The 17,239-nt window shown below is 60.6% G+C and overlaps 2 protein-coding genes across 2 annotated transcripts; one reads left to right on the top strand and one right to left on the bottom strand.

Annotated features, from left to right (window-relative positions):
- Positions 1–369: 369 nt before the first annotated feature.
- On the top strand, positions 370–9,258 carry RNF126 (ring finger protein 126). The gene is made up of 9 exons (XM_082331261.1): positions 370–457; positions 3,599–3,657; positions 5,172–5,235; positions 5,783–6,024; positions 6,646–6,714; positions 6,800–6,869; positions 7,099–7,192; positions 7,631–7,746; positions 7,980–9,258. Exons 1-9 carry the CDS (start codon positions 383–385, stop codon positions 8,127–8,129), a joined length of 939 nt encoding a protein of 312 aa, XP_082187387.1. The 5' UTR covers positions 370–382; the 3' UTR covers positions 8,130–9,258.
- A 2,561-nt stretch (positions 9,259–11,819) lies between these two features.
- On the bottom strand, positions 11,820–16,658 carry FGF22 (fibroblast growth factor 22; the record flags this gene model as incomplete). Its single annotated transcript, XM_082331114.1, has 3 exons — positions 11,820–12,413; positions 12,714–12,817; positions 16,445–16,658. Coding segments are annotated over 3 exons (513 nt in total), but the record flags the coding sequence as incomplete, so codon positions are not given.
- Positions 16,659–17,239: the final 581 nt, after the last annotated feature.

Genomic DNA, 17,239 nt, shown 5'->3' with positions numbered 1-17,239 from the left:
CGTGAGGTGCCTGGAAGGCTCAGGCAGCTCTCCAGGGCTTCCAAACACGGGGTATGGCGGGCCTACAGCCCTGAGGGAATAAAACGGGGACGGGGGGAGGGCCGGGAGCCCGGGGCCCCGGTACCGGGGGCCCCGGGCTCCCGGCCCTCCCCCCGTCCCCACAGAGTAACGGCCGCCGCGCCCGCCCTCCCTCCTTATAAAGCCTAAGCCCCGCCCCTCCCCTAAGCCCCGCCCCCTCGGAGCGTTTCTCCCCCCGCCCCCTCTTTTCCGCGTTTCTGCCGCCGTTTCCCTTTTCTGTCCCCGCTCGGCCGCCGTCGTTCCCCGCCCCGCGTCTCTGGGCGGGCCGGGGGTGAGGCGACCCGGGGGGGGGGGGGGTGGGAAGATGGCGGAGGCTTCACCGCAACCGGGACGGTTCTTCTGCCACTGCTGCTCGGCGGAGATCGCCCCGCGACTGCCCGTGAGCGGGGACGGGGGTCAGGCGGTGGGGTTGGAGGGGGGCTGCGGGCGGCCCGGACGTGGGGGTGAGGCCTGAAGCGGGGACCGGGCCCTCAGGGCCGGGAGGAGCGGGGAGGGGGAGCGGGGTGCGGCGGTGAGGGCCCCGGGGGGGGGGGGGCGGTTCCGCGGGTGGCGGTTGGGGTTCGGGGGGGCTCCGAGTGAGGACGTGGGGCCTGGGGCGGGGAACGGGGCGGCCCCGGCCGAGGGGAAGCAGCCGGTGGAGCCAGCGCCGGGTGTGGCGGGGGCGGCGCGGCGGGAGGGGGCCCGGGGCCCTCGGCCCGGTGCGGGGGCGGCCCGGCCCGGCTGTCTGCGGGGCCGCGGTGGTTCGTGCGCCGGTGAGGAGGGGGCAGCCCCGCCTCGGAGCGGGTTTGAGGGCGGTGGTCCCGGTCCCGGCCTGCGGCAGCCCCTCCCCGGCCCAGCCCCGGGCTTTCCGCACCCCCGGCTGGGCATCCCCCCGGGCTCGGGCACCGGCACCCCGCTTCTTCGTCCGGAGCCAACTGGGATAACGAGGCCGTTTCTTTTTTGTCTCTTTCAGTAGGATTTAAATGAGCACGAGAAAAGCTTCACGGGTGATAATATCTAAGACGTAGACAAGTGCATAGATGATACGTACGCGCCGTTTCCACTCACTAATGCAGAAGTGCTTTGTAGGCTAGGTGTGGTGCGTGAGCAGATATGCTTTAATCACTGAGTAAAAGCCCTGCTCGTAAGGAGTCCTATTTTTCTGGTGTGGGTAGAAAAGGAGCGTTGGCTGTTGGAAAGGAACTGGCTAAAACATCGTGGTGGACCACAGCTAGGTTTGCTGTTGATCGCCTGCCAAACGTTGCGAGATGTTAAATGCGATTCGGAGGATCCTGCTGGTCTCTATTTGTCCTGAAACTTCTCAGAGCCTCTTGTCAGAATAAGGCATTGCTTTTTGTTAACGTTTATTGAATTTTAACAGTCACCTGATGGCGAGCATAGGTGTTTCTCTGCCACAGTTGATTACACTTCGCTGTCAGTTTGGTTTTGTGACGCGCTGTTTGTCCTTTCGCCCTCTCCGTCGGTCTTACTGGTCAGGCGAGGGTAGGCCTTGCTGGTAAATCTCACAGCTTGTATTTCAGCGTGAGGACAAAACTCTTGATAAAGCTCCTGCTAAGTACATAGACGGGCTGGAGAAAGTGGCTCGGGAGCTGGAGGTTGTAACCTAGAAATATCGGTCGTTTATTTTTGTTTAAACACCCGGTGCTGGGCTTGTGCCAGCAGAGCACATCTGGCAGTGAACGCACTGAACTGTGGTAGGGAGTGGACAGCTGCGTTTGTTGATTCAGGTCTAGTTAATTGCTAGCTAATGAACTTGTTTTGGGGGTCCAAGTTCATTCGGTTTCACTTACTGTTTGCAGACCACGCTACTGGAGGTGCTGTAGCATATGCTGCAAAAGGAGTGATTCAAACAGCTTGAGAAACAGCAAACTTTGACATTTGTGCTGTTCCAGCTGCAGAGGAATTTGCTGATCCCTGTGTTCAGAGTTGTCTGTAAGCACACAGAAAAAAAAGCCTCCCTTAACTAAGAGTTGAGAGGAGTAAGTTTCTCGCCGCTTGAGCGTGGCTACCGTAATAATTTACCCCAGTGGCGTACTGGTGGAAAGTAGAACAGTAAGGGGATATTTCCAAGGCAGAGGCAATTGATCTGATTTCCTGCGTTCAACACAGGAGTTCCCGTGTGCTGGTAACCAACTCTGCAGAGAATTTGGATGGTGTAGGAATGTTTTTGAAATCAAACGTTGTGTAAATTGCGTAGACCCAGTTATTTCACAATTGCAAATCTAGAGAGTCCTGTGCAGAAGAGGGAGCAGCAACTTCTCTGAGTCTGTTTCTAGGTCTTGGGGTTTGCTGCTTCCTTATCTTGCTGGGCAGGCAGGGGCAGCGTTTAGTGGATCGCTGGCGTTGCCGCCTCCTGCTTGGGCCTTATCAAGTTTTTCTGCAGCGGCTGGAGGAGCGATCCCAGATGTCTTATCAGAGCAGTCCCGCGTGGCTGGCATCCTCTCCTCTTTTGGGGAATCCATTGACTTTGCTTAAGGGCCTGTGCCAATTCGAACGTAGCAGTAGTAAAGGGAAGTAGCATTATTTTTAGAAGCTTTTAAATTTCTTCCATGCTGAGCCTGGCTTTGCCAGCGCGGGGTTTTGAGCGGTTGTGTTTGCCCGCGGCGGCTGTTCCGCCTCGGCCACGGTTGGGGTTCGGTACGGGGTCTGTCGCTTCCTCTTCTGACTCGGCAGCACTGCGTGGTGCTACTTCTTCTGAAGCGCTGAAAAGTGAAGTAATTTCCTTTCAGGACCTCAAGCGTTCTGGGCTGCTGCTCGCTAGGACAGTATGGTTGTGGAGCATAAGTTCTTCACTAACACCAGGAATTGTGAGGAAAAGTGACTGTCACGAACTCCTGAGGAATCCTGCTTCTGCACACACGGGCTGTTTATTCCAGCATACGCAGTCTTCAGTGTTAAAGGCTACAAGGGCGGCAGTAGCTTTCTGTAATGAGCGTTGAGCGTGGGAGTGTAAAATTCTGGTATTGTGTGTTGCAGAATGACCCTCTTGTGTCTCCTTGACCTCTGTGTGGTGTGAACCCCAGACTACGTTAGTAACAGCTTTCCATTCAGCCCTTCCTAAGCGACAGTGGCACTGCGATTAGCCCGGGCTGCCGTTCCCTCCTTGTTTCTTTCATTAGGACAGTTTGGGCCCTTCAGGGGGGCGGGGGAAGGCCCCCACAACACGCAGCTATTTAAAAGCTAGTGTTTGAGTGCTGCTGTTCTGGGAAGGCCGGTGGTTTTGCTTTCACTTCACCCAGAACTGCATCCGATGTTATCTAATGCTTTGTCTATACTGGGGATTAATTAGTGTTATCCAAGTCTTTGCTAAAGCCAAGTTCCAGGCAGACTCAAGCTTAACAGTTTGCCTCACTAGTCTGGTGAAGGCAAACATCAGTGGTTTGGGGTCTTTTTGGCTCTGTAATTGTGGTGTGCGTTTGGGACAATGGGCTGCGGGACTCTTCCACCCCATCGCACTGAAGGCACTCTGCAGCTTTTATGTACCACTTTCTTTTCTCATTCAGTATTTCTTCTCCCGTAGGACTATATTTGCCCACGGTGTGAATCTGGTTTTATTGAAGAACTTCCTGAAGAGCCAAGGTAATGTGCTGCCCCAAAGCTTGTTGCTGGAATGAACTCACTCTGCTTTGCTCTTTTCCTTTTTCTAGTTAAAAGGCAATGCTGGATGCTAAATACACCGTTTTTACTACTTCTGCCCAATATTTGGCTTATCTTTCCTCACTATGGGTAGAGCATGCTTAATTTGCATAGTTTGCATCTACAGGTAAATCAGCCATGGGAATGCTGAGTGTCACACATTGCTGGTAAAGGGCGGGGGAGGAATGGATTGATTTAAAACACACAAACAAAAAAAAGCGGCAGAGAGGCTTTCCCCATGGCATGTGGTAGCTCTGAACTAGTTTGAGTCATCAGGGTAGAGATAACCCTGTCAGAGAGGAGTCTGCGGAATGTAAAGTGTCTGTATGCTTCAGTGCATCATTTAATAACTTAGAGCAGCAACGGCAAAACATTTTGACTGAGACTTTGGACTCTGCACTGGAGCAGCCGAGATCTGCGTTCACGTGCTTTACTGCTGACTCAGTGGTGGGACTGCTCTCTGGCAGTGTCAGAACAGGCAAGAGTAGGAGAAATGTCTTAAAACGTTTCAGACACGTTTGCCGGACCTTGGCTGTGACAGGTTTCGGGGCAGGCAGCGTGTGGGCAGGCGTTCAGTGCAAGGGCACGCTGAGCTGCCTGGGGGGTGTGTGCCAGCCGCGTGTTGCTGCCTACCGAGAGAGGTGGTCTTCACAGACTGAGGTTTCTGTACTGACAAGGTGACGTTTGGTCTGACTGCACCAACCTTAGAGGCTGAAAATCCATCCTGGCTAATCCTAACTGTACTGGTGATTTCCTGTGACCTTGGGATAGTCACGTAATCGCTGAACCTTAGCTTTTTATTACCGTGAATGTCAAAGCGTAGACCTGGATACTGAGCGGTACATGTTCCTGCAACTCTCTAAAAGCAGAAGCCTAACAGTATTAAGAGTTTTCTTAATAATCTGCCCCATTTGGTCACATGCTTCTGCAACAGAGAAGTTCCTTTGATTCAAGATTAGGCTTAAGCACGTTTGGGTCATAGCGATCAGGGTTTGTACCTTAAGTCTTCTCTTCCCGGTGCTCCAGAGGATTAGCTGATTTGTTTGAGGTGGATTGTGCAGGGAATCCTTGCTTGACATCGTGGTTCAGTCACTTCTCTGTAGCTTCATGAAATCAGAATCTAAAAAGGTGGGGAAAGATGGACGAAGATGTGGGAAAATGAAGGTTGCGGGGAGGGGAAAATGAAAATTGATATGAACAATTAGAAAAACAGCAGCTGAGGGCGGACTGGTTTCTGTATGGAGCTGACCCTGCCCCGGGGCAGAAGGGAAGGTGCGCAGACCTCTGAGGTCCCGTCGAGCTCGGCACAGAAACGAACGGGTCACTTCCTGCGTGCTGTGACGTGCAGCTGCGGTGTCTGCTTTTCCTGTCAGGCTCATGTCCCTTGCTCCCCTCTGCTGGGAACATCTCTTTGTAGCACCTTTCTGAGGCTTACCAGTGCTCCTCATTCTTCACAGGAATGCTGACAATGAGACCAGCTCCTCTACGTCAACCAGCGATCAGAGCAGGCATCCGTTTGAGGTGAGAGTGTCCTCTCTCTCTCTTCCAGCACTTTCTGCTTCGCCATTGAATTGAAGTATTTTTCCATTAGTACGTTGTTTAAATGTTCCCCCGATCATGACAAAATTTAGGAAGGGAGGTATTAATATTATCCACATGCTGCTCCTGAAATCTCTGCATGTCGTATTTTTACTGTGTGTTTTTAATAGGACCATCACTTGTAGCTTATTCTTGTTGTGAGGGGGCTAAGCTGGGATTTAGTGAGCTGTCTGGGTGTGTTGCTATGCAGTAGCCTCAGCTTAAAAGGCAGCAGTTACATGCAGCAGCTAAAGAGAAACCAGGGAAGTTGTAGTTATTTCTTACCTTCGTATGTGGTTTCAGTCTGTGTCTGTTCCTCTCTAAGCTGCCTCTGCGAGTGCTCTGATCCACCCGTGTCAGCCAAGGCTTGAGTGGCTGGGGATCTGAAGAGACTAGTTTTTGTTGGAAGGCTGGTGAAATACCAGGCATGAAAGCTGAGAGCTGTTTCTCTCCTCGTTCCAATCTGTTCCCTGATTTCTCTCCCTCCCAGAATGTGGATCAGCACTTATTCACCTTGCCACAGGGCTATGGCCAATTCGCCTTTGGGATCTTTGATGACAGCTTTGAGTTTCCGTTCGGGTCCAATGTGCAGTCGGAAGACAACAGGGACTCTGAGAACCGGAGGGAGCGAGAGCATCAGTCTCGGCATCGATACGGTGCAAGGCAGCCCCGAGCCCGTCTCGCCACACGCCGTGCCGCTGGCAGGCACGAGGGAGTTCCCACGCTAGAAGGGTGAGAACAACTGCCAGGTTCTTGTGGAGGAAGCCCCGTTATTTTTCACTGATGAGAGTTTGCTAGAAATCAGCCCGTCCCTTGTTCTCATCTGAGCACAGCTGTCCAGGGCGACTCTTTGGTAGGCGCCCAGCTTTGCCCCTGTGAGCTCACGCTGCTGGATGGTCCGGATTCAGCTGGGCCTGCAGCTGTTGGCTAGCTCTTGCCTTGAATTTATAGGGGCCATTTCTGAGCACAGTGGCGTGGACAACAGCGCGGCTGGGAGTTTTGACTGTTAAACCTGCAATGAGAAAGCATTCCCTGGTCATTACCTGGTATTACGAAAATGTTGTACTCGGTGTGAGGGGAAACGAGAGAAAACACTGGACAACAAGACTAATGCTTCTTTAACTGCATCCTGGAGAGCCACTTGCCGTCTTTGCCAGAAATTATCCCCTTACGAGTAAAATATTGAAACTGCTCTTTATCAATGAATAATCAGTTCATAAGACGCAATTGCTACAGGCTATTTTTCCTTTTCCCTCTGATGATGCGACAGTGTTTAGCCAGTCCTTTCATGTCATGTTTCTGCGCGTTAGCAGGCACGAATTCTTACGTGATCCTGGTTTTCTTGTCTTTCAGAATTATCCAGCAGCTGGTCAATGGAATTATTGCACCTACAACAATACCAAACCTAGGACTGGGTCCTTGGTGAGTTGGAAGATGTACTGCTCTTTCTGACAGTGTTCTTGCTGGTACTCCCAGCCAGATTTAATTGTTGTCCTTATTCTTAAAGGGGAGTCTTGCATTCAAATCCAATGGACTACGCCTGGGGTGCCAACGGCTTGGATGCAATTATTACACAGGTAAAATTGGCATTATAATGGCGTCTCCTGTCCTCTTGCGCAGTGCCAAAAAATGGCCAGCAGCTGTTGTGATGCAGGGGGCAAACCACTGAAGGTGCAGAAATGGGAGACAAGGTGCACAGTGCAGGCGCTGCAGGGTTCCAGTGACCTGGTTCAATAAATGAACAGATTCTGTGTGCTGCTGAGCTCACGGCTTCTTTCTGCCTTCTGCGGCCTATTGTTTTTTCAGTTACTAAATCAGTTTGAAAACACTGGACCGCCGCCAGCAGACAAAGAAAAGATCCAGGCCCTCCCCACCATACAGATCACACAGGAACACGTAGGTATGTATATCTCATCCAGGGAATCGTTCAGAGAACTCTGTGAAAGTTCTGTTTAACGTTTTCTTGGGATCTTAATTTTGTTTGCTAGTACCTTCAAGGCCTAAAACATTGCAAAGAGCGGAGAAAGCTGAAGTATTGTTCTGTTATATTCACAAAAAAAAAGAGCAGCGTAGACTGGTTGGATTTGCCCTGGGGAGGCAAACTGTTCTGTAAAGTTCAGCGTGGATAGAGATGAAAAAGCGGAAGGGAAGGGAACGATGAAGCAAACGCAGGGCAGTGATGGTGGTAGGAACTGCAGAGCGGCAAGCTTTCCTCTCTGCAGGGATGAAGCAGCAGTGGGGGGACGGGGAAGAGGTGATGGGATCCCGAGTTGGGTGCTTTGAGTGTCGTTCCCTCCTTTATTGCTTAGCCGTGTTTTGCTTTCTCCTTGTGACACAGATTCTGGGTTAGAGTGTCCTGTGTGTAAAGAAGACTATACGGTGGGTGAAAATGTCCGACAGTTACCCTGCAATCACCTATTCCACAACAGCTGTATCGTCCCTTGGCTGGAACAGGTTAGTGCCGCCTGAGCGGGTGACGGGGGCTTGGGGGCACTGGGGTGTTTTTTCTGGTGGTACTGTTCTCCTCTGTAAATATTTTCATACCTCCATGATGAGGCCTAAGCATGAGCAGCCTTTGATCAGAGGAAGGAGTGTCATCCTAGCCTTTTCCTTGAGTGCTGTTCCTGTATCGTGTTTCTAATCCCGTTTCCCATATTTCTTGTTTTGTTTTTGTCTGCTCTCCAAAGCATGACACGTGTCCTGTGTGCCGGAAAAGCTTAAGTGGACAAAACACTGCCACAAACCCCCCAGGACTCACGGGGATGAACTTCTCATCATCCTCCTCCTCCTCTTCCTCCAGCTCACCAAGTAACGAAAACTCATCGAACAACTCATGAATCTTAATCCAACCCTCTGTCCCCGGGGCCCTGTCCATTGTCCTTCCTCCCTCCCCAGCCAACGAAAGGGGCTTCCAGAGCAGAGCGAGGGGAGGGTGGCGAGGGGGAAGCAGTGCCCCCAGAATTCCCTTTTGAGTTCGGAAGACACGGAGACTCTGGGTCCTTCAGAGATGAGAAGCCTCAAGTTCTGTGATGGGGGGAGAGAGCTCCGTCTATTAATAAAAACACCCATTTGCCGCGTGGACTTTTAACCGTTGCAGTGAAAGGCTGCTGCGCTCCACAGATGGGAAACCCGAGGTGCTGAGCTAGCGGTTGCAATTCTAAATGGAAAGGTTGTTTGTATGGTTTGAATTTGAGATTCCTTTCTTTATTTCTTTTGCTCCTCCTCCTCCCCTTGGATATTATTTCTTCTGCTTTGGAGATTGAAGTCTTTAAAAAGAAAGCGTAACGTTACTGCCTCCCCCCCAGGATCTCCAGCTGGGGAGGGCCAATAGTTGTCACTGAAAAAATGAACTCTTGAAATAGACCCCGTTATCCTTCCCTTCCCCCTCTCAAGTCCCATTTATTTTTCTTTACGACCTCGCCCTTCTGATACTCAACACTGAAAGGGTTTTTATAATTTTAAATTATTACTGCTGTTAAATAAATGGACGTTTCAGCTCAACGAGACGTTATGCATGATTTGAGGAAAACTTACAGGGTAAGCTCTCCGGAGACTGCTGTGCTGAGCCGTCCCGTTTCACCCCAGGGCAGGCTGGGCTTGTCCGAGCCCTCCCGTGCCGAGCGCAGGCATGCTGCGAGCTCCGGGCGCCAGGCTCCGATGTGACCAGCACCCGTACGTGCGTTGCCAGCCTGCGGATCGTTGAGCGGTTGGCTGCAGGATTGCAACTGAAAGCATCTTTGCCTGGTCTTTTGTATTTTTTACACCTTCTCCCTGTTGCAGTCCTGCCCTTCTCTCAGCCTGAGCAGACTTTCCACTGTGTCGACATCAGGACTGGGTGCGCATCAGAGGAAGGACCAGCCAAATATCATTGTGATCAAATAATACACAGGAAAAACAACATTTTGGAGAAAAATGTATTTCAAAGCTACTTAAAATACAGCTGATTAAAAAAGGAGAGAGAGAGACAAATATCCAGGTGTGTTTGTGACTCAGTTTCTGGGACAGAGCTGGAGGTTGGAGAATGAGAAGAATGTGACCGGAGCGGGCAGTGACCTACCCGCGGCCTGCGTCCGTGCTCAGCTGGGCCGGGAGGCGCGAGAGGGACAGAAACCCGGGGTCGCTTGGCGCTCTCGCCCAGGGCCTTCGCTTTTGGCCTGGTCGGGCCGAGTCCAGCGCAGCCCTGCCAGCTCCGGGAGCAGCCTGGGGCAGGGGCGCCGGGGGGAGACGCCCTCGGAGGCGTGCGCGTGGGGAGGGGGTGCGAGGAGCAAGGCGGTGGCGTGTGGCTCCGAAGCGCTGGCCCGGGTGGCGTGGGACAGCGTCAACTCGCGCCCCTTTCCGTTGCAGGGACTTCGGGCGGCCAGCGGGTCTCCCTGGGTGGCCAGCGGGTCTCCCTGGCCCGCCAGCCGGGTGTTTGTGATGGTGCCGTGCGCTCCGGCCGCCTGTCAGCACCTTGCTGTGGCAGACGCCGGAGCAGGAGATGGGGAGCCTGCCCCGGCTCTGCTGGGTGCGCTGGGCGGAGGCTTCAACGGCCTGGGAGGGTCCCCGCGTCTCCTCCGGCTCTCGGGGCCCTCCGAGCGCGCTGGGGGGCTGGGGAAGGCGCTGGCCTCCCTGGGCACTCGGGGTCCCGGCGCCAGCAGAGCTTTGGTGCCGCTTTCGAAGCAGCCTTTCCCGGGGACCGGGCCCTCCCTCCCGAGAGCTTCCTGGGAAGGGACGTGTGCCGCCCGCAGGAGGGGAAGGCAGGCGCTTGTTGGGGGTTTCTTCAGCCATTCTGGAGTAAGAGAAGCTTTGTTGGAGAAAACGTCCCAAACGCGGATGGCGAGCAGCCTTTGCCAAGCCTGCCGGGGCCACGCGGCCGGTGCTGAGCAACTCTGCTGGAATGTTTTTCCTCCTTGGCTTTGCCAGTGCAGCCAGGGCAGCCCAGCGGCGCCTTTCATCTCGGCGGGAGGATGCCTGCGGGACGAGGGTTTATCTCAGGACTGGTAGATCAGGGTTAATAGCTCATCCTCCGCCGGAGGTTGAGCCAGAAGCTTCTGCCACCGGGATCCGGGGCTTGGGAGGTGGGTGGCAGCAAGAAGGTCCCTGGCTGAGCCTGTGCGTGCCCATCGGCTGGGCCGACATGGAGGAAGGCTCTTCTGTTTAGTCACCAAAACGCAGCCCGGGAGACCTGGAAAACCTTCTCCTGCCGTATTTCAGCTGCTGGCTGCAGTGCGGGGTTCCCGCCTCCCCCGAAGCTCAGGGGGTGATTTCTCACGTGTGAGCCATGCTTGGTTTCAAGTGGGCGAAGCAAAGCCTGCGGTGGGGCCATGGCTGCTGCCGACCCGCCTGGCAGGGGCTCCCGGCCAGGGCCGGTGCCCACCGCGGTCACCACACAGTCGAGGTGGTGGCTGTTCCCTCTCGCAGACTCGTTTGGAGCTGGTTGGGTAAGAAATGGAACAAGTTTGGTGGTTTTCGCTGGGGCCATTGCTCACGTCTGACGTGACAGAGTGACCAGGCTGCGATGCCTCGCTGCGGAGGGCGGCGCAGGAACGTGCCCTGGCCGGGAGGCCGAGGCGCAGGTGCTATTTCTGGCCGTGCTCCCCTCCAGGCGAGGGGCCGGTCCTCGCCACCAGCCGCCTTCCCGGCTCCGTCTCTGCTGGGGACGATGGAGCAGAGCTGGGCTGAGGAGGGGCAGGACCAGCCTGGAGGCACTGGCTGCAGCCTGGGGAGTTGGGGCTGGCTGGGGGCCGGCTGCCCCGCTGCACCTCGGGTCTCGGTCCAGGGCGTGGGTTGGGCACCGTCCGCCCAAGCGGGGGCCTGTGGCCCAGGTGCTCCCGCTGGGGACGGGTCCCCAGCGCGGGTCTGCTCCCTTCTGCTCACGATGTCCTGGCTCGGGGTCTGCAGATGGGTGGGGAGCAGCGTCCCAGCTCCCTCCAGCCAGGGGTGGCCCCGGGGCTGGGGCTGCGTCTGCCCGAGGGTCTGGGCCGGTTCCTGCGCCGCTGCCCAGCACCTGGTCCTGCAGAGCCCGCTGCAATGCTGCAGCAGGACGTTTGGCTGCGACCGGGCTCTTGCTCCGGCACCGGGGAGCCTCTCGACCCCTTGCCCCCTGTGCCTAGTCCCTTTGGGTCTCCAGGGCCGTGTCCCTCGCACAGAGCCTGGCGCCTGCCGGGGGATGCTCCTCCCTGGAGCTGCGCCACTCTGGCTGCGGGTCACACGTGCGTGTGCTTTGCTCCGGCACTAGCGCAGGGTCTGGGCTCTCCCACGCTGGCAGCTGCTTTTTCTGCTCCCTCCTTTGTGCCACCGAACACCCACCGCTGTGTTTTCCTGCGCATTAGGTTTTGGGTTGGGTGCCTCTCTGCCCACTTGCGCGGGTGAGGGTGTGGGTCGATGAGGAGCTGGACGCGGTGGGGGACCAGCCGGGCTCCCCACTGGTGGCAGCAGGGATGACGCTGGTGGCTGCAGCCGCGACCCCGGGGGAGCCAACCCCACCCAGCCTGAGCCAAGCCCACCATCGAAGCTCCAAGACTCACTCCCCTTTCTGTACCATGAACACAGCTTTAATTGCCCCAGGCGCTTGGACACAAGACAAATACAACCCGCCGTTACGTCCCAGCCCCACAGCCTCTGTCCCAGCCCCTGCAGAGACGCCGTTAGCAGAGCGACGGCCGCCGGGTCCGGGCTGTGCGGGTGGGACACAATGTCCGCAGCCCCGGCACATGGTGGCCGTGCTCCCCGGGCTGCACCGCGCTGGCTCTGCCTCGGTGGGATGGTGGGGAGAGCCGTGTCTCTGTGCGGCCGCAGGCTGCGTCTGGAGCATCTGCCTTCCGCATCCATCCGCCGTGCATTTAAAAATAAAACAATAAATAGCAAAAAAATAGATATGTACATAAATAAAATAACCCTTTTTTCCATTTTTTTCCTACAGGACGGTCCGGAGCCGCCCGCGGGGCTCAGCTGACGAGCATGGGGAGGAAGTGGGTGGAGAGGTGCTGCCGGCGCGTCTTGCCCCCTCGCTGTGGCCTGCCCTTGCTATTGAGCGAGAGGAACATGGGGCGGCCCCGGTGCCGCCAGCGCAGCGACGCGTAGGTGTTGTAGCCGTTCTCCTCAATGCGCTCCGTGAACTTGCAGTTGGGGGTGAACTCCTTCTGGCAGGAGAGGGAAGGGGGTGAGGGGCGGCTGCGCTCAGCCAGAACCCGTCATCACCCTGCTCCAGCGGGGTCGGACCCCGAGAGCGGGGCAGGGCAGGACCCCGGCTCCTCCCCGGTCCCTGGAGGGCAGAGGGGCTCTGTGGGTGCAGTCCCCCGCTGGGGAGCAGGTCAGGGCGTGGGAAACCAGGAGCCCGCTCCTGGGCACTGGTCCCAGTGGATTTGGGACCCCCCGTTCCAGCTCTGCCCTGTGCCTCTGACCCCGGTCCGGTCCCTCCCGGGAGGCAGCGTCCGACCTACCGACCCGTAGAGCCTCCCCTGCTTGTTCATGGCCAGGTAGAAGCCAGTGTGCACCGCCCGGATGGCCACGACGCCGACACGCACCGACCGGATCTCGACGATGCCTGCAGGACAGGGAAGCGCGGTGGTGAGCCGAGGAAGGACGGGCGACCTCCCCGAGGGGCCCTGCCCCAACGCCAGGTCTGTGGCCGCAAAGTGCTGCCCCGGAGGGACGGGGCTGCTGCCCCTCGCCCAACACCGGAGCAGCCAGAGGGATGGCTGCAGGGCTGCAGCCTGAGCCAGGAGCAGGAGGGGGAATCTCTGGTCCGGGGAGGGGATTTGATCTTTACTCCTCTCCTCCCCAGGGCCCAGCCGCTTCCCAGGAGCTGGGCTGCGCAGGAGCAATGCCAAGCACAACCTCCACTTGTCTGGAACAACCTGTCAGCCTCTGCCCGGTGCCGAACCTGCCTTTATCCTACCCTCCTTGGCAGCTCTGCCCGTGCATCTGTCCTGAACCCGCCTGCGGTGCCCTGGGGACCCAACCCGCCTCTCGCGGTGCCCAGCCCCCTGCGCACTCGAGGCACCGAGGCCGGCGTGGCCCTGGAGGGGCAAAGTGTGCGCGGGGGTGGCAGCGACGGCGCACAGCTGCGTTACGGTGGACGGAGGCACCGGGGCAGAGGGCTGCAGGGGCAGGAATGCGGCCGGGACAGTGCTGCCCACGGATGCTGGTGCCGATCGCCCGGCTGGCACGAACATGGACATGCGGCCCTGCACCGGGGACTGCGACGGGAGGGACGTGGCGGTGCTGCAGGGCCTGGGGACGAGCCCAGGAGGCAGCTACAGCCGGGCTGTGAAGCCACAGCGGGGCCCAGCCGTGGCTGGGCTGGAGCGCCTGTGCCTGGCCGCCGAGCTCCCGGCACAGCCGCTAATGGGAAAGGCATGTGGTCAGACCAGCGGCTCTGACAGGGGAAACACCCAGAGCATCATCAGAGCCTCTGGATTCCTGCACTGCCTCATGCCTGCCAGCGCCCGACCAGCCCGGGGTGTCACTGCCAGTCCTGCCGCCCGCCGGGCCCGTGGTGCTGCGGGAAGGGGAGAGGGAATCTCCAGTGGGCAGAGATGCAGGCAGGGCAGCGGGCAGGGCGTGCGCCGCGGCAGGAGCTGCCCATGGGCACCGCTGCCCGGGGCTGCCCCAGCCGGACGGGGTGGGAGGATGCGCAGAGGCTTTGGCTGGCGGCGGCACGCGCAGGGCAGGGGGCTGCAGCCCCTGGGCGGGGGCTTTCGCCAGGCATCGACCCCCCCAGCTGAGCCGGCATTGCCTGGGCATCGCCCTTGCTGGGAGCAGACGGGGCGGACACAGCGCCGGGGCAGCACGAGGGCTCCTGAGCATTCGGCTCCTTGGGGGCAATGTGTAAGAGGGGATTTTCAGTCCAGCTGCCTCGGTGCTGCTGCCAGCCCCAGCACCCACTGGGACCCGCAGGGCCCGGCCCAGTGAAGCCACCGACGAGCAGCAGCCGTGGGGAAGGGCTGAGCGAATGCCTGCAAATCCATCCCACTTGATCATCGTCTGGAGCTGCTGCTATTTATAACAAAGGACTTCTGCTTTTCTAAAAATAACCCCCCGTTGCTGTTCCCAGCGCCCCGGCCATCTCTGCTGCACTTTGCTCGCAGGTGCCTGGCCAGTGCCTGGCTCTGCGCAGGGGGGACGGGTCCCTGCAGGCACGGGGCAGCAGCCCAGGGCCATGCAGCAGCTTGGAAGCAGCTCCCAGTGCTCCCAGTCTCGCACTGTCAGCCCCAGTGGGGTCCCAGGGAGGCTGGGGCAGATGCAGGGCTCGAGACGGGAGAAGCCCTGGGACAGCCCTGCCACCCTGCAGCCGCCGGCGGGGCTGGTCCCGCAGCTGCCGCAAGGGCTGAGGAGCAGAGCCCGAGCCTGGCTCAAGCGCAGGTTCTCTTCTGCGCCGATAACCAGAGCGAGCCCCATGCGACAGCCTGGAGCCGCTCCACCTGCCAGGCCCCATTGCCACACAGCCGAGGGAACGTGTTGGGGCGCTTTGTGCTGGCAGTGTGCCCCGTCGGGACTCTCGACAGCCTCTGACACCGCGAGAGGGTTCCCTGGGCTGGGCTGGGCTCCTTCAGCCGGGTGACATCCTCCTGTGCTGGCCAGGAGGGAGGGCAGCCCCCGCTGCCTCCGGGGCATGGGCCAGGGGATGCTGCTCCCATCCGCAGCATCCTTCCCACCCCAAACCCCGATGCCCTGCCAGGGCCCCCCAGGGATGCTCAGGCATCCCCCCTTCCCAAGGCCCCCAGCATCCCCACCCTGTGCAGCCGCTGCCCTGCCAGCCTGGTGCCCCCTCCCTGTCCCGGGGGCTGGGACCCAGCACCCAAAGCAGGCTGATACCACGGGTGCTGAAGCTGGGCTTGCAGCCCTGGCTCTTGCTGCAGCCGTACTGTGGGTGCCACGTCCCCTCAGGACCCACGGCGCTGTCACCTGGAGAGGGCCCGGGCGGGAGCAGGCGGCCGCGGAGCCGAGGCAGGATCCCGGTGCCGGGAGCAGCCTCTCCGCTGGCGCGGGGACCCTGGTGCGGGCCTCCGCAGCCGCCTCTTCCCACCGCCGCACGCGGCCGCTCCCGAGGGCTGCAGGGTGGAGCAGACGCAGCCCCAGCCCCAGGGGAAGGCCTAATCCTGCCTGCTCGTTCCCAAGCTCCAGATCACAGCACAGCCCGGGCAGCGCTGACATCCCGCAGCGTTTGCCCTCTCTGTCCGCCCCGGGGTGCGCTCCCCGGCCCCGTGAACCCCCGGGCCCCTCTGCGGGAGCAGCCCGCGGGGAGGCTGCAGCGAGTGCCCCCCTCCGCGTGCTGCGGCGGGGGCTGCCGGCCGTGCCCACCCGGGGCCCTGCGTGACGGGTTTCCCTGCGGTCCACACGTGCCCTCAGACTGTGCCGAGCCCCGACCCGCTCTGCGAATGCTCTGCAGCCCACCGGGGCTGCTCTGCTCTCCTGTGCCAGCCTCGCAGATGCTCGGTTCTGAGACCAGCATCACCCCGAACCTTCCTCCGTCCCTCCTCCTCCTCAGCCTTTATCCTCCCCAGTGTGTTTATGGGGAACAATCAGATCCCCCCCAGTCAGTGCTGGATGAAGGTACCCGAAACGCAGTGCAGGGGAGGCAGCCCCCCGACTGCGCCGGCAGGACGAGATGGGACGAGGGACCCCCCGGGTCACCCCCGGCGCTGGGCAGAGCTGGCAAAGCGACACCGGGTCCCCGGCCAGAGCACGCCGGTGCCTGCGCACCCCTCATCGCTCCCGCAGCGCGGCGGGCAGCAAACCCCGGGAAAGGGGCTCCCGGGGCCGAGGGCAGCAGGAGCCGTTCGTGCCCCGGCCAGCTGTCTGCGGGGCAGCGGGGACGGCGGAGCAGCGGGGCAGCGGGGACGGCGGGGACAGCGGCTCCCGCCCGGCCGGAGGAGAGGCTTTGCCGAGGTTTTTGCTGGGCGGGAGGAGCCGCGGGCGCTCCCGGGGCCGGGCACGGCGGGGTCCCGCCGCCGTCCCGGGGCGCCTCGGTCCAGCCCTCGCCCCCCGCCGTGCCCTCTGCCCCGCGCCCGGCCCCGGCGGCGCCCGCCTCTGCCGCAGCCCCGGCGCCCCGGCGGCCTTGGGCTCTCGCCCCCGTGGGTGGGAGAGCGGCGGGACCCCGGGCGGCCGCGGGGGGCGGCCCCAGGCGCCGGCTCCCCCCGGCCCCGGCCCCGGCCCCGGCCCCACTCACTGCCCGGCCGCTCCCTCCAGCGCGTCCCCTCCACGCCGCCGCCGCCGTCGATGCGCAGGAAGAAGCGGGTGGCGGAGAAGAGCCGCCGCCAGCGCACGTCGCCTTCCAGGTGGCCGTAGCTGCGGGGGGGCCGCCGGCCGCCCCAGGCGGCGCTGCCCGCCCCCGGCCCCGGCCCCGGCCCCGGCCCCGGCCCCGCCAGCACGGCGAGCGCCCCGGCGAGGCAGGCGGCGAGGGCGGCGGGGCCCCCGCGCCTCATGGCGGCGGGCGGCGGGCGGGCGGCGGGGCGCGGCGGGGCGGCGGGCGACGGGCCATGGCCGCGGCGGCGGCGACCGGCCCCGACGGCGCGGGCGGCCCGGGCGCGGGGCGAGCCGGCGGGGCGGGGCGGGGGCCGCGGCGGCCAATGGGCGGGGCGGGGCGGGGCCGCGGGGCGGGGCCTCCCATTCATAAATCGGTGCCCCGACGGCTGTCCCAGCCGCTCCCGGCCTCCGGCCGTTCACCTGCGCTCGCAGGGCGCCCGGTTGGGGGCCCGCACGCCCCGGCTCCCACGGCGGGTGGGCCGGGCCCCTCGGGGAGAGGCGGGGCCGCCGTGGCCCCCGGCCCGGTGGTGGTGGTGGTGGTGGTGGTGTCTGGCTGCGGTCCAGCCCCGGGGCACGCCGGGCTCGGGGCCGGGAGGGGCGCGGGGCAGCGCCGGCTCCCCCTCCGCCGGTCCCCCCCCGGTTCCCCCCCCCCCTCCCCGGTCCCGTCCCGTCCCGTCCCGTCGGGGCCGCCGCGGCCGCCAGGGGGCGCGGGGTGCGG

The sequence above is a fragment of the Platalea leucorodia genome, assembly GCF_965183815.1.
Source record: "Platalea leucorodia genome assembly, chromosome: 21".
Lineage (NCBI taxonomy): Eukaryota > Metazoa > Chordata > Aves > Pelecaniformes > Threskiornithidae > Platalea > Platalea leucorodia.
Note: the sequence above shows the minus strand (reverse complement) of the source record. Positions and strands in the feature narration are given on the sequence as shown.